A 22832-nucleotide genomic window follows, 5' to 3' on the forward strand; every position below is an offset into this window, starting at 1 on the left:
ACCTTTTGAATGTAATCTTCTATTTTGCAGATGAACTCTACTAAGATTAGGTTTGTCATTCCCAGAAAACACTTTCAGACTTTTTTGAATATGTATTACAAGTACCAAATATCTTCTGTTGCTCCTGTTAATAGAAAATATAACTGTTCTACACTTATCTAACAGTTTGTGGTCAATCAACTTCAGCCTAAAATATGTCAAATAACATTCTACACTTTGCTTTGAAAAAGAATGCGCAGAGCTGGAGAAGTGCAAACAAGTGACAATCCTTAGCCCTAATCTATTATAACATTAATAAAATTCATGCAATACAATATAAAATGTAATATATTATATATACATATATGTATGTATAGCTAACACTTACTGAGTACTATGTGCTAACTCTGTACCTTAAACAACAATCTTCTGAGGAAGAATGAGTCACTTTACTTTATAGATGAGGAAACGAAGACTCAAAGGTTAAGTAACTTGCCTAAGGTCACAGCTAGTAGGTGGCAAGGCTGGGTGCTAGCAATCTGGGCTATGGCCTAAACCATGAACACTTCCTTTCTTTTTTAAAAATAAAAATTCTTAAGGAAAAATGCTATAGTCCCTGATCAAATGATTCAAATATGTTTGTTTTCTACAAGTTCAGATTTTCTATGAGTATAAACTTTCTAGATGTTTTTAATTGCAAATGATCAAACATTTTTGGATGCTTTATACACTGTTGTTTAACATAATAAAAAAGTAACTTTGAGGGAAAAGAGATAAAAATAACTGCCATAATTAATTTTTCTTAGCGTCTTTAAGGATCATGAAATGCTAGACAACATATACAGTCTTCTTCCATGTAAGTCTTTAAGGCTTATAATCTTAATTGCTTCCTCAGGAAGAGATATTATATTACATTATATTGTATTTATACCACTTATATTTACACATACTTATATTTATAAGTATATTAAATCACCAAGGCTCAAGCTTTGAACTCACATTGTGAAGAGAAACAAAAATTCCAATGTGTTTAATTCAAATTTTTAAAATGTTCCTCTTATATCTGCTTTCTTAAGAAACATGTAAACAATAGTGTTATTTAACTTCTTTTTCATTTTAAATCAAAGATAAAGATAACATGCTCATCCTTTCAAGTATAATCATGAGATTGTTTTGAAGACTTACAAACTTAGTTTCCAGATCTCAGACAAGCTAAGCTGGCATTTATAAAGCTTCAAAACAAAAAAAAAGAGGCTGCCTCCTGCTTCAGAAATACAGTTTGAACAGAAGTCACACAATGACCATAAAATTAGGCTAGCTTAAATCGCAAATTTTGAAACTCTAACTTTTATTTCCAATAAAATTTTCTTTTCACTTTAGTGGAAGTTGAATATTAAAAGTCAAGGAGAGGAAAGAACAGAAAATGGCTGTTAAGTGAAAGAATTCACGTTACAACTTGTTCTAACAAAAAAGCAGTATATATCACAGTAGCAATGGCAGTTAACACAATACACATGATCTAAAAATAAAAGATAAGAAAATAACAGAAACCTATAAACATATAATTAGATTAAGATACATTTCAATATTGTGCCACTCTCCTCTGATCTCATCAGAAAAAAGTTTGACAAGAAATGTAGCACTGTGAGTTATGCCTTATTTAGTCATAAAAGCTGCATTTTTATGCCATGATTAACCCTTCAAGTTAACACATGCAAGGAGGTGATTCAATCTGAACCAACACTTAGAAAAATTTTAAGATCGACACTTTCCCCTCCAAATGATTGCTGCAAGATGGCCAACTTTAAGAGCTTAAGGCAAATTGCAAGAGTCAACAACAAAAAGCAGTGATTAAGTGAAAAGAGGAATTTGTGTTGAAAAATGAGTAGAAATTCAGGCTTCTTCTGACATGACTGGTTAAAATGCTCTGCAGAAGTAAAGGGACACAAAGATTAGATTAAACTTACTATAATTCCATCTGCGTGCTTCTCCGCATTATACTGGTCCTTAAGGAGAAATGTTAAAAATATTAACTTCATTCTTTCATTCAAGTAACGCCTTGTGCACTTTCTTCCTTAGTAAGAAAGCTTATTTTACTGGGTAAGTAACAATGTTAGAAAACTACTACTCTGCTTCCACTAATGTAAAAATCCCATTTGTCCATTCCTAGCCAAATGTAATCCTATCACTGGCAACACAACAATTAACACTGACAGCGTGGCAATTATTTTTCTATAGAGGCATTTAATTATAATTTTGTGTAGAAATATCATATTGAACTGTGTAGTCACATTGGTACCAATGATTAAAAGCAGATATATTAATTTAGGTTAAAGATCCTGAGTATTTCTGGGATTAACTTTATAGTTAATTATGCCAACTCCTTACAGCCCCCAAACTCTTACTGTATACTTCACAGGTATGACAATCACATATTCTTAAAAACTCATGATAGATACAATTTCCCATATTCTGGCTGCTAGCCCCAGAATTACACTGATACTTTTCTAAATAAATGGTCTGAATTCTGTTTCAGTAAACATAATCACTGTATCCACAGAATGATGATAAAGGGGCCAACGCTTACTACCTGGCAGGTAACTTACGTATAGGCCTACCTCGGAGATATTGTGGGTTTGATTCTAGACCACCATAATTAAGCAAATATTGCAGTAAAGCAAGTCACAAATCTTTTTTGCATATAAATGCAATGCATATAAAAGTCATATTTACACTACACTGTAGTCTGTTAAGTGTACAACAGCCTTGTCTTTAAAAACAATATACATGCCTTAATTTAAAAATGCTAACCACCAGCTGAGCTTTCAGTGACTTGTAACAGTAATATAAAAAAAATCACTGATCACAGATTGCCATAACAAATACAGTAACAATGAAAAAGTTTGAAATATTGCGAGAATTACCAAAAGGTGACAGATACACAAAGTGAGCAAGCAAATGCTGCTGGAAAAATGGCGTCAAAGACCTGCTTGACACAGGGTTGCCACAAACCTTCTATTTTTAAAAAACAATTATCTGCAAAGCACAACAAAGCTAGGTATGCCTGTATGTTAATTCATGTATTCCACCAACAACTCTATAAAGTAGGTAATATAATTATCCCCATTGGATAGAGAAAATTGAGACAGAAAGAGGGTGGGGAGCCAGGACTCCAATATATATAGTCCTGTTCCATAATTCATGCTCTTAATTAATATGCTATTTTGCCTTGCCTCTCCTCTCCAAGGATGTACTCAAGGAAGGTGGTGGTGAAAAGTTACCACACACATTTGTTCCTGTAACTACAATCCATCTATTAGTATTACACATACTATATATTTAACTTAAAATGGTTTGAAGTTTTAACTCCACACAATCAGGAAGTTTTCAAGTTTCAACAGAAACCAATATTTGGTCTTGGTTTTAAAGTTAATGGCCAAGTTATACCTCATTTATTTATAACTTTTTCTTTACTGCGCTTACTCAGAAATCTATATATTGAAGGGTTAACTAAGAGCACTTGAAGACTGAGGATTTTTTTTTTTTTAAAGAATTAACATAGCAGGCCTGAAATAGCTATCCTTAGAAAAGCTACTTACAAAGTTGGTCTTTGGCTGGTGTCCAGGAACTTGGATTTTAGGAGGATTCCTACCACCTAACTGTTAAGTGTGGCTCACTGTGCCTAACCTGTTTAAGCAAGCAAAATGACTTATGCTCAACACTTGCTTTCTTTCTGGAGCTCTGGATTCTTGGTAAGTACAAGGTAGAGAGTGCTTCCATGACAAGCCCCAAGTAAAAACCTTGGGTGTTGAGTCTCTAATAAGCTTCCCTGATAGATCTGACACATGTTGTCACAATTTGTTGCTGGAGTTGAATTAATAAGCCACCCTGTATGACTCCACTGGAAGAAGATTCTTGGAAGCCTGGGCCTACTTTCCTCTTGATTTTGCCCCATGTTCCTTTCCCCTTTGCTGATTTTGCTTTGGCTCTCGTGCTGTAATAAATCACAGCTATGAGTACAGCTAAATGCTGTGCCCCGTGGGTCCTCCAAGCAAATCACCATACCTAGGGGTGGTCTTGTGAAATGCCAACAGTGCATATCCTTGAGAATAAAAGCATTTTGATATCTACATAATTCACATTGGGATGTCCCCCTCTATTTGCACAACTGAATTAACTATATATATTTACAATATCCAAAGTTTCAGTAATTCTTAACAAAGAGTTAAAAATAAATTACTGAGAACTATACAGAAAGAGGAATTTTTTAAAGTTTCTTGCTCAGATGATATTTTAATTTACTTTTGGCTTTCCTCTACTAATTCCTAAACATTAAATGGATTTTTCCAAAGGATTTATTTAGAAAGAAATATATATGTAAGTGGTAGTAAGTGGAAAGAAATACATATGGTAGATTAAATTTTCCAAAAATGGCCCCAACAAGAGGTAGAGTTCATGGTCCTACCCTTGAACCTTTGTGGTTATCTCTACCAATAAACATAGAAGTAACCATATAATGACTCCTGAAATTAGGTCATGGAAGTGTAACAAATTTCTACCTTGTTTTCTTGGAACCCAACCACCACACTGTGAGAAAGACCAAGCAGCTGTAAAGAGAACTCTATGGAGAAGAACCTGGGCCTCCAGCCCAACTTCCCAGGCATGACAGTGAGCCATCTTGAAAGTGGATCCTTTGCCCTCCTCCCACTAAATCAAGCCACCATAGGTGGCACTGCATGAAACTGAAACAAGGCAGGAGGCCTACCCAAACTGCAGATTTGTGAGCAAAATAAAGGACTGCTGCTATTTTAGGACACTCAGTTTAGGCTGGTTTGTTATACAGCAATAAATTAAGACACAGTACATTACATTACCCAAGAAAACCACCACCTCTAATTCTAATTTAAAATAAATATCCAGTTTTAAGATAAAGAAGTATTAGAGATGTAAAGCACAACATGACACATAAAATTTACACTGCTGTATATTATATATGAAAGTGGTTAAGAGAGCAAAATCTTCAGACTTTTTAAGGAAAAAAATACTTCTTCAAATCTGTATCTATATGAGATGATGGATGTTTACTAAACCTGTGATAATCATTTCACGATGCAGTAAGCCACATTATTATACAGCTTAAGGTGATACAGTGCTATCAATTATATCTCATTAAGAGTGAAAAAAATAAACTTAAATATCTGACAATTTCCCCCCCTAAATGTTCTCAACTAAAATACATGCTATCTACAGGGTATTTTAAGCCAAGGTCTATTATTTTTATTACTGTTGTGATTTATCTTTTAAGGCAGAGTCAAATCTAGACAAATCCACAGACTATAAAGTACCTCACTATCAATTCATTCCCATCATGAATTTTAGGGATTTTGTCCTATTACGTAAAAAGGCTTATAGTCATTCCCCACCCGACTCATCATCTTTCTTTTTAAAAATTTTTATTGTTTCTGTTTTGTAAGTAAAGCGTAAGTTGCCTTTTATCTGGGTCAGCTAAAGCTAAATCTCAAGTATTACTGAACCAGAGATTGAACTGAATTCAGTATAGATTATGTTAATGAAACAAAGAAAGGGTCTAATGCTGCTTCCTACTTAAATTATAACATATGTTTATTTGGTTATAATTCCTTAACACAATGGCTATTCTCTCCTTTGAACAAAGCAGCATGACTAAGATCTGGAAATATGATAGCAAACAACAACATCAGCACAACATAATTTGGGAAGATTTTTGACCTGAATTACAGGCTCCAGTATTTTAAAACCATGCTTCCCAACAAAATACATGAACTATATCCCCATCTTTCTAATAAGTCAATGTAACGGAGTAAGAGCTCTCTTGATTATGGACCTACGCACTTACTTATTACATGAAAAAAATAAATACGCTAGGGTGATGAAAGAAAATTTCTAATTCAAGTTTGTTGAGATTCAACAAGTGAGACCGGAACAACTGGATATACACATGTAAAAAAATGAACTTGGATCCATACTTTAAACCACAAAGATTAACTCAAAGTGGATCACAGATTCAAATGTAACAGTTAAAACTACAAAACTCTTGAAAGAAAACACAGGAACAAATCTGTAAAATCTAGGATTAAGTAACGATTTCTCAGAAAAGCCACCAAGGGCACAAGCAATAGAAGACTGATAATTTGGATTTCACCAAAATTTAAAATGTCCATGCTTCTCAGGACACTATCAAGAAAGGGAAAAGACAACCCACAGATCTGAAGAAAAATCTGCAAGTCATATATCTGATAAGGCTTGTATCCAGAATATACAAAATCACACCCACAACACAGTATAAGATTAAAAACAAACAAACAAAAAAATCCAACTAAAAAAATGAGCAAAAAAATCTGAAAAGGAATTTCTCCAGAAGAAATGCAAATGAAAATCACAATGAGATTATCACTAGAACGGCTATAATCAAAAAGACAATCACAAGTGCTGGTGAAGATTTAGAACCCTTGCACATTACAAGTGGAAATATAAAATGGTGCAGCTGCTTTGAAAAATAGTCTAGCAGTTTCTCAAAAGTTAGAGTTACCATATGACCCAGTAACTCCACTCCTAAGTATATACTTAAGAGAAATGAAATCATGTATCTACACAAAAACATTACATGCAAATGTTCATATCAGCATTATTCACAACAGCCAAAAAAATAGAAACAACCCAAATGTTCATCAACTGAATGGATAAATAAAGTGTGGTATGTCATTCAATGAAATATAATTTGGCAATAAAAAGGAGGTAAGTCCTGACACATGCTACAACATAGATGAATCTTGAAAACATTATGCTAACTGAAAGAAGCCAGTCACAAAATACCACATACTGTATGATCCTAATTATATGAAATGTCCAGAATAGGGAAATTTAGAGACAGAAAGTAGATCAGTAGCTGTCAGGGACTGGAGGATGGGCAGGGGCAAGGGCAAGTGAGGGAAAGAGGGATAGGTAATGACTTCTTCATTGGTATGGTATTTCTTTTGGGGGTGATAAAAATGTACTGAAATTAGATTATGGTGATGGTTGCACAACTCTGTAAATATACTAAAACCACTAAACTGTAAACTTTGAATGAATGTTATGTAAATTATGTATCAATAAACCTGCTTTTTAAAAAGAAGTCTGATGAAAAATTAATGAATACTGATGAAAACAAAAAGTCTATGCAGAAAAATGTTCTAGGAAGAGAACCTGGGATCCAAGGATAACTTAAATATACAATCTACTTTAAAAGTATCTATGGTCAGAGAACTCAGTTCTAAAAGGATAATCTAGATCTGTGAAGTCTAGTTTTGAAGCCACTAGTCACATGTGGCTGCTGGGCACTTGAATGGGGCTAGTGCAAAGTGTAAAATACACCCAGGATATTGAAGGCTTAGTGCCAAAAAAGAGAAAGGGAATATGAAATATCTCATTAATGAATGAATTTTTATATTAATTCCATTTTGAAATGGTACTATTTTGGATATACTGAATTAAATAAAATACATTATTAAAATTAATTTCACCTGCTTATATGAGTCGTGGCATGTGGTCATACCCCTAATCTTGATGAAGAAACTGGTCAAGTCCCCAGGTATAGAGGTCTCCCAGATTATTTTCACTCTGCTCCCTCCACCCACCCCTCACTTTCTCTGCAGTTCCCCACGAGTGGAAGACTAGCTGTCTCTATCTATGGTACAAAGGAAGCATGAAGTTTTCTGAGCTAACACAGCTCACCTGAAAATCCCACTAACCAAGTGGTCCCCAAACTTTGCTACACATTAGAATCTACCTTGGAGCTGAAAAATCCCAATGTCCAGCTGACACTCCACAGCAACTAGCAGAGTGTGTGGGAGTGGGAGCCATGCATCAGAACTGGTAAAGGTCCCCAGGTAATTGTAACGTGCAGCAAAATTTGCAAACTGATGCACTAATCACTTAGGCAGGTGGGAAGCTTTTGGGAGTGAAAATTAAAATGAAAGAATCAAAACTGTAAGGAGCTTAAAATCCTACCTACAGCATGCTGCCTCTGAGAAGCTAATACTAAATCAATCCAAAACAAGAAAAGTATCAAATTAGCTATACTCTTATATCCCTTTGGAGTCTCAGATGACAATTCCTCTTCTCAAAGGAGCTGATCCCCAAACTGTATTAACCTGCCAGGGAAGAACAATCCTCCAAAGTAACTATAACAATTTATATTCCTATCTGTGTCAGACAGAAGTTCTCCCATTTTCACCAACATGCCATATTGTCACTTTAAAATTTACACCCTCCTATAAAGTTTTTTACATTTAGCAGTTATTTAGGATCGTTTATATGCTTGGTACTAAGAGGATTACAAACACCAATTCATTTAAGTTTCACACTATCAGCCTCAGTTTCACATTACTATTATTTTGTTTGTTTTTTTGGTGGGGAGAGGAGTAATTAGGTTTATTTATTTATTTATTTTAATGGAGGTACTGGGGATTGAATTCAGGACCTTGCGCATGTTAAACATGCACTCTACCACTGGGCAATACCCTTCCCCTCACACTACTATCATCATCCTCATTTTATACAGGAGGAAATCAAAGCATAGAGAGGGTAAACAAACTTGCTCAAGTGGTGGAGCAAGGATTCAGAACTAGATGGTCTGGCTCCAGAGTCCATGCTCTTAAATATAACGTAATGCTGCCTCTCATTATTATTTAAAACCTGTACATCTTAATCACAGACTGACTGATTAGATATACCCAAAGATTAATTTATAAGGATGATCATCACAGCACAACAGAGAGGTGGCTAAATAAAAAATCATACATATAGTAGAAATACTAAACCGTGCCACTTATTAAAAACTATATATTAATAATTCATTCAAAACTCGCAATTATTTATCAGGCTCCTACTACGTGGCAGGCAACTGTTCTAGGCACTGGGGATACACAGTGGTGTTATGGCGTGTTTGTGTCCCTCCCCAGTTCAGACAATGAGGCCCTAACCCAAGTGGCTGTATTTGGAGTAAAGAAAGTAAATTAAGGTTAAATAAGGTTTTAAGGGTAGATCCTCAATCCAGTGAGTGTCTTCTAAGAAGAGACCCAAGAGAGCTCTATTCAGTCTTTCTCTCAGTGTGCACACACCAAAGAAAGGATCTGTAAGGACACTGTGAGAAGGTAGCCATCTACAAGCCAGGAAGAGTTCTTACCAGAAACCAAATCGACACGAACCTTGATCTTGGACTGTGAGAAAATAAATTTCTGTTGGTAAAGCCACCCAGTCTGTGGTTTTTTCATTATGGCAGCCTAAGCGGACTAATATATGTGGTAAATAAGACAGAAGTCCTCACGGAGATTACAGTCAGGTGTAGAGAGATAATAAACAGGATGCCAGGAATATTTGGCTAATGATGCAAGGCCATGAAGAAAAACCAACTAATAGGAGGTAGAGACTATTTTATTCAGAGTGGTCAGGAAGGTCTCTCCAAAGAGATTTCATGTGGGCAGAATTTTGAGTTAAGTGGGAGGGTAAGCCCTAACAAAGTCTGGAAGAAATGTCTTCTAGGCAGGGGGGAAAACAAATACAAATCCCTAAAGCAGAAAAAGCTTGGCCTGAGAAAAAGAAAATATGCCAATGTTGTTAGATGGTGTGATCAAATGAGATGAGGTGAGAGAGCAGTGATGGTTCAAATGACGTTAAATTTTAGTGAACAGTCTAGATTCCATACCAAGGGAGATGGGAAACCATTAGGGGGATTTGAGCAGGCAGGTGACATTAAAAATACACAGAGTTCATACAGGGTATATATAGAATTTAAAGGATGTATTTGTACATAAAAAAACCTTAACGATTAAACTTCCTCTGGAAAAAATTAAAAAGCCATGTTACCCATTCTGAAGAACCTTGAAATGTAAGCCTATTAAGCTGGGATAAAATAGCAGGTAGCAGGTACAGATTAAATTGTAGAAATTTCTAGAAAAGAGTTTTCAGTAATTTGAATTGCAATTCATTTCAAAGACAGAACATCAAAAATGTTCTTGGTGGGTGGCTAAATGGTAAGCTTCTGAAAGAGACAGCTGCCCTGTTTTACAACTATCTAAGTCCTGAATGATTTGCAGAGACCGTGCAAACTGGCCCAAACACCATCTGCTCTTCTACTTCCTCCATCTTACAGAAAAGGCATGGTAAATCCCTAAAATACCCACCTACTCCCACTGGGCTTGGTGTAGTTTACTGGTTTTCTATATATAAGCTTTTGGGTAACTGTAGGTACTCCCAATCTCATCTATATAATTCCACAGTAAAGAAAACCAAAAATAAAAACCGTACTCCTTTTATGCCTCCAACCCTATACTACCTTCTTTAGCTTTTAGAACATCCACAAAAGTAGATGAAAAATTTAGACACATACATAGGAAATCAGGTATAGTGGTCAAAAATACCTAGAAAATGAACACAAGACGTTATGTTCTGACTTTTCAATATTGAATATGGCCTCAAAAGAAAATGACATTGCCCCTGCCCCTTAACTTACAAGCTGCATATCTATACTATCTAAGCACAAATGCTTCATTCTATACTACTGTGTCTAACAATGCTAGGGCAAAAGTGTCCATTACTAGGCAAACAAATATATGCAATTAAATAAGTAAAACAGGCCAAATAATTTAAAACTCAAATACCATTTCCCAAAACTGGCTGCTGAATTTGCCGCCCACCCACTTCCAGCCACTGGCTAGAGGTACAGTTATGTAGAAATGAGAAAAGAAAAATTTTTTGTTCTTATTTTTAAATACTAAAATTCTTGTTTCTCAAAATATCAGGCAATCAAATATGTATTTAGGTTGAATACACCACAGTTTTTCAGAAAAGGAGACAATATTCATGAAACTGTTAACTAACCACAATAATTCAAAATACATTTTATTTCATAAATAAAGGAACAGTAAAGTAGCAAATAAAGTATTAATGTAGTTCAGTATCAGAAAAAGGATGTAAAAAAATAATTTTTAAAGATACATGTCTATTATAGTTTTCATTATGGATGAAAAAAACAGCTCAAGCCTAAATTTAATTCACTTTTTCTAAGAAAAACTTTTTTGTGAAAGGTTTTGCAAAACATGTCCCTGTTTCAAGGAGTGATAATGGATAAAATGGAAGGAAGGAGTGAGTCAATCAAATGTGCTCCCCTCCTTCCCAGCCACTGTCACAAGTGACCTTATCAAAACAAGCATAGGCTGGCAAGGTAACATCCAAACACAATAGCTTTTCAACAGTGCCAGGAACCCCAAAATATAATTTAAATTTACTGGAGAAAGGTAATATAGTTCAGAACTGAGTATTCTGGCTATTAGAGAAAAAAGCCATTATATTTAAATCCCATTAAATAAAAGTAAATCAAAAATAAAATTTACTTACTTTAGCAATCTGCAGCAACACAATGCAGTGCTTAATTGATTCTACCATGCCCTAGGAAAACAAAACAACAATTTTAGGATCTTGCCCCAAATAAAACGGCCATACAAAAATCAATTCAAATAAACAGGGTTTAAGTCTATACTATGCAAGAAATACCCTCTCTGGATTTCCAGTAGGTTCTACACTGAAAGTGTCAGGTGAAATTCTCATTAGCAATTCTATGTATTGTTCAAGAATGCCAAAAACTTGTTATTTATACTGAATAACAGCTAAAGGGGCTTTCACACTTCAAAGTGATGTGAATCTGATTAACTTTCAAATTCTTTGACAGCAAGCAATCCCGGTGTAAATTCCTAAAACGTCTATTCAAGACTTTTACGGAATTATGGGGAGTAAAGGATCCTATCACAATGTTGGTGAGCCTGGAATACTATTTTGCCTGTTTTTGAAAAAAGTTTTATCAAAATACAAATCTTATTAGCAGCCCATTATATAATGTCAGAAGGCCAGTACATCAGAAAACTTGAATTACAATATATTTAATTATAAACAAAGAGATATATGTTGTGCATGGGTGACACCTTTTATTCAAGGATCTCAAACAGACAAGACCAGAAACAGATAAAATGGCATACAAAGTCAATTTCAATTAAAGAGACTATTCCATTCATTTAAATTCCTTTAGAAAATAATACAATTCTTAAACACCCCTGTAAAAATTCATGAAAATTAAAATCTCAATTACTCTTATTAATAGCCGCTTAACACAGAAAACTTTAAAGCACTATCTAATGCAAAAGCAATTTATCAAACACAGAACTTACATTTGTTGTCTCTTTGAGAGTTTCAATTTTCTGTGAAAAATAGTAAGTTTAAACAGAAATCATCAGAAGCACAAAGAAATATCATTGTTGTTTTTTACTGGTTAGTCATTTAAACAATTTTACCAAAATGTACTCATTATTTTAAGTGGGAAGGGTGCTTTTAATTACACTTTTTAATTTAAATCAAACATTAAAATAAAAAAATTCAAACATTTTTATGGATTAATCCTCCAATAAAATTCATGTGATTCAAGATTTGTTAAGAATAATATAAAACATTCTTATTCCTTACCTGAAAACCAATTTTGTCTTTTCTATAGATTCACTATGTGATTTTAAAATGCTTATTTTATAATCACCTTAAACTTTGCAAAGTTGTTTAAAAATGACATGGGACTAAATTTCAAAACGAAGGTGAGCTAAACATGAGTTATTACCATTACCAAGTGTAAAAGAGCCAAACACAAGGCTACGGTCAACAGAAATGCAAAAAATAAATGACGCTGCATCAGGAAATGTAGTTAAGGAGAAGAAAAATGTCAACTGAAAAAAAAGAAAATATTCAAACTACAGAGTGGTTGTCAGAAACCAAAGGGGAGAACTATAATCAAAGCAGCACTCAATTTGTTTCCTCATCTGTGACTTCTTGTTTATTCTGAAAAAATTTGCCAGCTAAGTTTATTAATATCTGAAGTGACCACATGTAAATTTAATAAAATAACTTTCTACCTTCAATGCATGATACCTGAAGAGAAAGAACTTACTCCTAAGAAGGTGATACTTACACAAGGGGTATCATATTAAAATTTTGTATGTTACTCTTTTGCTGAATTATAAACCCATACCAAAAATTCACCAGAAAATTCCACTTGAAGTCTACATGACAGTACTATCATAATAGATCAAAGGTAATATTACAATAGTCAAAACACTGAGAACCTTCTATTATTTCTCTAAAATGCTCCTGGTTTCAAAATTAAAGTTAAAATCATTATTACAGAAGTTACCTTTCTCTGTTCATCATCTTTGCAGTTTTGAAGTTTGTCATCAAAAAGCTACAGGATTGAAAAAAAAAAAAAGATTATAGTATCAAGCCACTTTATTACATTGTATACATTTACTAAACACCAAAAAGCAAACACATTTTTTCCAGGGGTGATTTATACATGTATTAAATGTATAATTAATGTACATTAAAATATAAGATAACATGTATTTTTCTCAAGGCACTGTTATCAAGTCAAATTCTGTTGAACTGTTTTAAATAGTCAAGATCAATTACTCTGGTAGAATTACAAGCAAAAGGAAACAGATGACTTCACGATCTTAAAATATCAATTCAAATCTAAGTTTTTTCTGCTTTGTCATCCAAGTTTATCCACATTCCTTTTTCTTCCCAGGACCTTTGCTTGTAATTAATTTTGAAGTGGGAATTGAAGGAGACAATTTTAGTAACGATAAAGGAAGTAGAGAAATAACCTCTCCCAAACCCCTGACTCCCCCAAATGAAAAAAGGCCTTAGAAATCAAGCCACTTAAAATTTACCCATTTCACAGAACTTTTAAACAGAATATGAATCTAATCTTGTCTTATTGTCTTCTAATTATGTTTAGGTCAGCTGTAAAAATTGCTCCAGAACCATGTAAGAGTTATAAAGTAACATGAAGTAACGATTTTACTCAAAATCAAGTTCAGTAACATTTACTACTTTATATCAACTCAATACATAATCTAATACCATACCTTTAACTGTTCTATCAAGATTTGTAGGTAAGCATCAGCCTCTGTAAGTTTCTTATCAAAGTCTTGGACACTAGGAACAAATCCTGAATCCAAACCCTAGAAGGGGAAAAAAAATTGCAATAAATCTAGTAGTACCCAGCAATGTCTAATAGTACAAAATATACTTCATCCTTCATACATGACATTTCACTTTTTCAAAGTAAAAATAGTACTTTTACATAAATAATAGCTCTATTTAAATTACCTAAATTCTCCAAGAATAGTGGTATATCTCCTTCATGAACTTCTAGCATTATTCCCTTCTCATCAATTACATGTGTTGCTTTTCAAAGTAGAATTCACCCTGCTTTTTCAGAATCATTTTCTTCTCTCCCAAAAGCCCTACATTGGGCTCCCAGTCACCTCCAGAGCAACAGTAATTTAGCTAAAGGAACATACACAAAACAACCTAGATTATGCCCTATTTCCCCCCTACTTTTTTTTCAGTTCAATCCTTCAGCCCCTTAATCTTAACTTTATATTCTTACTATTTAGTTCTCCTGTTCCCTAAACCACTTCCCCATCAGCTCTGACATTTTCTTCCTCCTCCCTTATTAAAAACAAACAAACCTCAAAATTCTCAGCTCTTCTAAGAGAGCCCTCTCTAGGAGGTAAAGTGACAACACTTCTGTCTTAATCAAGTTACCTACTCATTTTCACCCCTGGCATGAACACTGCACTCTGAACATGGTGTAAATGCTTATTTATTTAGAGGGCCCACTTATTTCTCAGTTTAACATGTCTCAGTATTTGCATGTCCTATTTTTTGTACACTGAACATTTTAAGCTCCAAGAGCATGAGACTCCTCTGTTTTAACTTTACTCAAAAGAAAGTTCTGAGCTCTTAATCATCTCTAACTGAAAAACACATCAATACTGGGTGTAAAAGACAAAACAGTTTGAGAAGGAACAAGGCTACCAGCTTGCATATTTACATCTGCATGTCCAGAAGTCATGAAGTTAAAAAGGGAAATAAGGGTTGGGAACCACTAATGTCACAATCCCAACCCAACCACAAAACTCTGTACTAAACGGGTAAAATAGAATAGTTCAACATACATACTTGACTTTCACTTGTCATATCTTCCCTGTATTTGGCCAAAACATGCTGATCATCTCACATTTCCCATTTTAGTAAATTGAGGCCAGAATTCATTTTATATTACGCCAACACCTCATCTTTGCTGAACACTTTATCATAACTAAAGCACTTTGACAGCCATGATCTCAAACACCAGACTGAGACAGTACAGTATTATGGAAACAACAATGGTTTGGCAAACCTGGTTTCTAATTGCAGCTCAGCCACTAACAAGATATTATGTCTCTCAAGCTGTTGTTTTCTTAGCTGCCAAATACAGGTGGCCTCCTAATATTAATGTGGCAGTTATGACCTCTACTAAAGACTATAATTACTAACATTAGCAATTCCTACTATTACTTACTGTTGTTCCTCCCAAACTAAAATTCAAATTCTGAATCAAAACATTAAAAAGTCCTATTAAGACCAAGGGAAAATCAACTTATCTTGTAATGCATTTTCTTTTTCAAATTCAAAGGCAAGAAAACTGCCTACTGTTTTTGTAACTAAACGTTAAGAAATTGTTTGAAATGAGTATTGAAAAACTTTTCCCAATGAGATGTCACATATAAAAACAAAGTTTAAGGAAAAAAATCATAATAAGCAGTATATGTAAAATCCAGACATATTTATAAAATCGCAGTTAAACATCTTCATTTTTAAAGATAGCTGAAAAAACTTTCTTTTAGAAACATTTACTATGGAGAGTATGATAATAAAAGATGTGGAAAAGAAAGGATAAATGCATCACATTTCAGAGATATTACAGTACTCTACTAAGAAAGTAGGGGGTAATTTCTTTCCACGTTACTGTGCCACAGGAAAATTGGAAGGACTGCTTGGCTTAATTTTTGTTTTGTTTTGTTTCACAGAGCAATATAATTATCAAACATTTAACTATAAAAGTCAGTTAAATTCAGTTACATACACTGTTTCTCCTGTTAAATATTAAAAAGATCAATGGAATATTCATAAATAAGTAAAAGGAGAAGCATCTAAATGAGGGAAAAAAGTGATCTTTAAGAATTTTCTTAAAGGGGAAGAAGTTATACCTCAGTGGTAGAGTGCATGCTTAGCATGTGTGAGGTCCTGGGTTCAATCCCCAGTACCTCCATTAAAAATAAATAAACGGACCTAACTACCTCCCCCACAAAAAATAAAAAATAAATTAAAAAGAAAAAGAATATTCCCTCTTCTGAAACCTACCTCAATTTTAAGTTTTAAAAAACTCTGTGACATTGCTATAACATGTGAACCTCACCTTGGCTCTTTTCTCAGACACGCCTCCCCCTAGACAGTCTTCCACAACATTCCTTTACCCTGAGAATAAATTCTACACATCATAACATCCAAGTCAAAGACCTACTCACCAATTCATTTTTCTTTATACATATGTATAATGAGAGGCTTATAACAAGTTATTAAATTAAAACATCAAAACTGGCCTAAACTCCTTTGCACAGTAATCCATAAATTTTTGGTGTACTTAAAAAGAAAATCTACATATAAAGTTGCTCCATCTTCAATCAATAAAATAACATATACGCATTTATTAGTAACACGGACAAGCAATTGGTAGTAATTAAACTGTTTCATCAAATCTTATGAGAATAATTCACTAAAAGAAAATACAAATTTTCACTACATATTGTGACATAACAGTACACAGAATCAAAGCCACCTAGTCCAACTTCCCACTCACAGAAGTTACTTTTATGTTCTTGAAAGTCATCTAGTCTTTGCTTGAGTATCTCAGGAGACAAGGAACTCATTACTTAACATAAAATATCTCATGAAAATCTCTTTAAAGTAAAAAACTATTTCTTTTTCCATTCAGCATTTAAAATATAAGGCACTACACTCATTCATATTCTTTTTAATGAAATTTTGTTTTCAAACAGATCATAAAAATAGAAATACAGTCCTTTACCATGTTGAGAGTGGTCTGTCTTCCTTTGAAAAGAACTAAGAACAGGCAGACCCTTTAAGACAGTGTGACTTCATACTTCTTACAGTGACATCTTAGCTTTTAAGAACAAGCAGACTGGGAGTCAAGCAGACATACGCTGCACTAGTCTCTATCTAACACCTATCACATTTTATGATAATTAAATATTTAACTGATTGACTTGTCTTAAGGATTATAAACTCCATGACGGCAGGAACTGTGCCATTCATTCAGCACTATCCCTTACAGCCCAAACCCAGGCTAGCTCATTACTGAGTGAATGTATGCTACCTGATAGCAGTTTCTGGCAACTGCTGATGCCATGATACCAGTCTTCATGACTACTTCTCCCCAGATTTCTTTCTGTTCTCTTTCTCCTTCTCTCCCTTCTTCATGACTTTCTTTCCTTCTCTTTTGTCCTTCAGTACTAACTAAAGTAGTTATGTTGCATTTTTGGCAGTCAGGACCAAAGAGGTTGCTGCTTCCTATTTACTATACTGATGAGCCACGTTCCAACTTGATGATTTCTGTATGAAGTCATTAAAAGTTCCAATTAAACATGATCATAGAGAAATAATGACAAAATGGTCTGTGATGTAAAAGAAGTTAAATTAGAAGAAACTCAATAGAAATTAAACCTAAATCTAACCATAAAATTAGAAATCTATGTAAAGAAAAATCCTCACTTACATGGCAAATCAACTAAAAAACAAAACCGAGGTGGGGAGGGTATATAGAGCTCGGTGGTAGAGCACAAACTTAGCATGCATGAGGTCCTGGGTTCAATCCCCAGTACCGCTGTTGAAATAAATAAATAAATAAATAAATAAGTAAAACCTAATTACCTCCCCCTACCAAAAATTAGAAGAAAATAAAAATAATAATAAAAAAGTCCCTAGTTTTCAAGAGTAACTTGCTAATTAAAGAAAGCTGAAGTATATATAAAAAGTCAAAAAGTAACAATTCTTTATCAGCCAAGCTCTATGTATCCAGTTAAAATCTGTATATATGACTTAGAAAAGAGAGACATCTGGCACAATTTAAGGGGAGTTTCAAAAATAATATCTAGAATGACAGAAGAATATTAAACTGCCTCAAAACCATGCATAGGTACTTCCTACTATCTTTCTAATACTTATGTTGAATAGCATCACTTTTCTCAGAAGGCCCTTGAAAGCTAACAAACGTCAGCAAAATCAAATGAATTTCTATTAATGACTTTAACTGAGACATTAAACACTATTTGTACTTCATGTACACACATAACTGAATGCTTCATCACCATTAAAAAAGAAGAGCACTACAAGGGATGTCTTTAAACTCTCTGAAGTGCGTATGAATTGTACTTCATTGTACTTCACGTGTATCTGCTTTGGAGAGACACTGAATAAAACAGTACAGGAGGCAGTTTTTGAGGCAAGGAGTAAAAACTTTCAAAGTAATTTCAGCTGACAGAGTAAGAGTAATGAACAGTGGAGGTAAAGGTGGTAAAATGTGCTTTAAGGTCTTCTTGAGGCCAGAATCAGAAAATAAGAAAGTTATGGGTAATTTAAGGAACTGAGAAGAATAATACAGAACAGGAAAGGCTATGGCTAAGCAACAGTACTGTAAAAAGAAATTCACAAATGAGTAATCATTTTCATATCAAATCTTATTTCACAGCAAAAACTTAAAGGATCAAGTATCCTATATTCAATGCTTTCTTTTATAGAGGACTAAATAGTATATATCAAAACTTCACTGCAAAAAGAGAAATAGAAAAATTATTTCATATAAGTCTCATAGAAAAGTTCAGAATAACAAGAAAATAGAATAAGTTATCAGTAGTAGAACTGTAAAAGAGAGTAACAGCTTAAAAACTTAACATAGGGAAAAATACCAAAGAAAACAAGCCTCTTGATGAAAAATAAATGGCATAAATCTGGACAAAAGTAGATGACTTTTAAAAATTAGCAAAACACACACCCTACAATTAAAAAAAACTTTGCAGAAATGTTTTGATTAAAATATGGGAGTATTTGGAAAGTTTATGTTCACAGTTAGCAATTTGAGATGACATGCATCACAGATACGCTTTCATCCAACCAAAGAAGTATAGGGAATACTTACAATTGAATCACTTACAATTATTTTTGAAAATTCAAGAACTGGAGAGATACCAGAAGACTGGAAAAAAGCAAGTGTGGTACTGATCTTCCATAAAGGTAAGGAAAAGAGAGAATAGAAAGTTACTATGCTGTGCGTCTGACATCAATAATTAAGTAAAGGAATAATAAAAGAAAAATCTGTAACTTTACAGAAGAAAAGTAGGTACATGAGCAGCAAATGGCAAGTTAAAAAATAAATAAAAGAATATATTATGCCAAATTTAATGATTTCTGTTGCAGAGAAACCTGTTAACAAATTTTTTTGAGAAATGACATCATTTTGTCTTCTTATCATATGACTTAAAAGCTGCTTTAATAATGAAAAAAGTATATTAAAGAAAACAGAAGTATTAGTAAGACCATGATTTTATGTGAGGTATACTAATATATTATTTCCTTGGATTACTGAAAATTTGGAAACATTTATAATCTGTTGTCTATGTGGTTAACCATTTCAGCTAAAGGAAAACAGGATTCAGAAGTAGAGAGAATTTCTGAGAGTAAGAATTTCCCCTGTTCTTAACCCTAAAGAATACCCAACTACCAATTCATTTGGAGTAAAGGTTATCAATTCAACAATGTCCATAAAATTGAGCCTATTATTAAACTCTTTCCTCCACTGTATCTTCAGGAAGGTATTTTCCATCTAATTCAATGCCCTGATAATCTAAGGCTCCAAATTAGGTCCTCTTTTGTCAACATGGTAGCTATAGCTACCTTATCAATAATTGCTAGGTACCCCAAGAATGCCCTAAAAGGTAGTATCTTTTTTCATTGTGCTAACTGAACAGTTCTAACACCATGGAGTCACCAGGAATGTATAATACAGTATGTTACTTTTTTCTTCAGAGTATTAGGTCCTCTGCTAGATACTTTACATTTCTTATTTCATTATTATAACATGGTAAGGTAAATAGATATTAAGCCTATTTTATAAGTGCTTATCCAAATCATCCAGCTAGGTTTTTTCTGTTTGTTTTAAATTAATATTTCAACCCAGTTCTTTGATTTCAAATCCATTATACTTTTCTATTAAATCACAATGATATTTGAAAAGAATTCATGGCATAAGAGACTAAAATGTAATTTTAAAAATGCCTGAAGGAACACGGTATACTAAAAATGAGCGCAAGCTTTAAGGTCAGACTGATTCAGTTTTAAACCCTAAATCTGCGACTCCCTAACCACTTACTTGTATGATCTGGCCAAGTTACTTTCTCCACCTCCATTTTCCTATACAGGAATGGGTACAATAACAAACCACTCAAGGCTGTTGGATAGATAGTATGAAAAAATAAGTATTAAGTAACACAACAGTAGGTGTTCTATTTCCTCTTCACAATGTGGAACTAAAAATAACCAGGATTCACCATTGTACCCCAGGCCCTAAATTTTAGTGCCTAACATATAGGAAAGGCACTCAATGAATGTTTGATGGATTGAAAACAAAATGAATTAATAACCAGTTAATACCATAAAATAGATGCAATTTTAATAGAGAAGTATAATCAAAAACAGGACACAAGCATAAGTTAAACTGTATTTAACATTCCTTTAAAAAAGGTAAAACAAACAGTAAATTGATGAGCTCTGAAGAAAATAGGTAATAGTAATAAAAAAGGTATGAGCAATAGACAGAACAAGTGATAAAATACGTCTTGAAAAACAGATCAGAAATAAAACTCCACAGGAGATGTTCAGAAAAGTGCTGGATATTATGTCTGAACTACAAAAGGTAAATTGTACTGAATTACTACCTTGGTAACAAAGAGTTAAATAATATAAAGAAAGCCCCCTCTTTCCATAAAATAATCTAATTTTTGAAAATACATTAGGTTTTTAAAAAATAAAGTTGCTTGTATTTTAAAATTTACAAAGAAAATAGCTTCTCTTAAACACACCCACCCACACACACATACACCCCCAAATCTGAATTGCTTATCTACTTGGGATGGAAAAGAGCTGCTTTGCCAAACAGGAATCAGGTACAGACACTCATGCCAAAATTCATTGGCTTTAATCATAACTCTAAGCACACCTGTTTACTCTTTATGATCTCTCTTCATCTAATACTGACACTGTTATGTGACCTTTTGACTTACAGAACAAAACACTAACAATGATTCCACAAGTGATTTGGTTACTCAAACAACTGCAAAAGGTTGTGGGATTTGTACCATTTTTCTCTGTTTAATCATTGGACAACTTGCCTTTCCAAATGACTCTCCCAATTTATTCAATAAAATCATGAAAAGTTTACTTGCCAAAAGTAAATAAAACCCTGAAGTTATAAACAGGGTGACCATATATCCCAGTTTGTCTGGGATAGTCCCTGTTTATGCTTGTTGTTTCAACAAAATTATTAGCAGTCTCCATAACTCTCAAAAGAGCCCCACTTTGGACAATAAATTATACGCTCTCCCTCTCTGTAAGGGAGCATTTTAGAGATACAACTGTTTGGAAGGAATATAAAATTGCCTTGAGGTTTCAGAATGCAGCAAATTGCTTTAAAAAAAAATCTCAAATGAAATATGAGTTTGCAGGCTCTGAATGTAGAAAACAAATTATAGAAATAAAATAGACATCAGAATCCAAGTCGATTAATATTAGCTGAGTGTTTACGTTATGCAACATAAGTAGAGACATAATATAGAAGTTACATTTTTATAATGTTATTTTATTTACCCACATGCCTGTGGGCTTGCGCGCGCGCGCACGCACACACACCCCTGAAATAGAACACATGAAACAAAACACATGAAATATATATATTATTCCTGGGAAGTGGGACTGAGAAAGGGACTCTTAATTTTTACTTTATGTATTCATGATATCTGATTTTTAAAAATAAATATGTATTTATTTTATTTATTTAAATTCAAAAGCTTTATGTAAAAAGTATTCAGAAACTGCAAGTTATAAATGTTTCATAATTGTTATAACTACTCTAACTTGCAAAATCAACAGCATTACTCTTTTAAAATTATCTATAAAATCTTAAAATGTCTTGAGAGAAAACTTGGCAATACTGAAGCTGTTCAGATACACCCTTCCTAGCAAAATAAAATATAGCATACCAAATTTATAACATCATTTACAGATAAAGTACAAACTAGCAAAAAAAAACCCAAAACACTTAAAAATTAGCAATCACCACTATACTGGAATAAATGCTGAGGAAAAAAATGGCTAGTAAAACAAAGTAGAATATCTAATTTTTTTCCACATCCTTCCTGCCAATAAGATGGTTATGAGTCAACATTTAGGAAAGTAAACTCACAAAAAACAAAAACACCTACTACATGACTCCCCCTAACAAAGCACTGTTTGATCATGTGGTGTTGGCAACCAGCCAGAGCTTTTCTTTTCACGCACTAGTTGGTCAGGCTACTGGCAATCTATTTCTTAAAAGTCACAGGTTGTCATTCCATAATCTAAATAAGTTTTGAGCTGCTTACTAGAATGGGATGCAAAAAATACATTCATCTTCCCAATCTCAGATTACTGTCTATCATTCAGCTTAACAGAATTTTGGAAAGCAAAAACTCTATTTTCAAGGTCCATGAAAAATGGAGGTTTCAGAAGGTTTCTAGAAGTTTTCTAGAAATCTCCTCTGCATATGATGTGGAGAAATTAACACGGAACACGTGAATTCT

At 33.6% G+C, this 22832-nt stretch overlaps 1 protein-coding gene across 6 annotated transcripts in view; it reads right to left on the bottom strand.

Annotated features, from left to right (window-relative positions):
- OSBPL9 (oxysterol binding protein like 9) overlaps positions 1 to 22832 on the bottom strand; it is a 123264-nt gene that overhangs the window by 26973 nt on the left and 73459 nt on the right. For 2 of the 6 annotated variants that reach the window (XM_031465118.2, XM_031465119.2), the window contains exons 5-10: positions 19154 to 19222; positions 13962 to 14057; positions 13226 to 13273; positions 12219 to 12248; positions 11395 to 11445; positions 1947 to 1985 (exon numbers count right to left, since the gene is read on the bottom strand). In XM_031465118.2, coding sequence (XP_031320978.1) covers positions 1947 to 1985; positions 11395 to 11445; positions 12219 to 12248; positions 13226 to 13273; positions 13962 to 14057; positions 19154 to 19222 — 333 coding nt within the window. The remainder of the gene's footprint in view (positions 1 to 1946; positions 1986 to 11394; positions 11446 to 12218; positions 12249 to 13225; positions 13274 to 13961; positions 14058 to 19153; positions 19223 to 22832) is intronic. The other 4 variants (XM_010984741.3, XM_010984743.3, XM_010984740.3 and 1 more) reach the window with 3 other exon arrangements.

Source organism: Camelus dromedarius, chromosome 14 (assembly GCF_036321535.1).
Source record: "Camelus dromedarius isolate mCamDro1 chromosome 14, mCamDro1.pat, whole genome shotgun sequence".
NCBI classification, from domain to species: Eukaryota; Metazoa; Chordata; class Mammalia; order Artiodactyla; family Camelidae; genus Camelus; species Camelus dromedarius.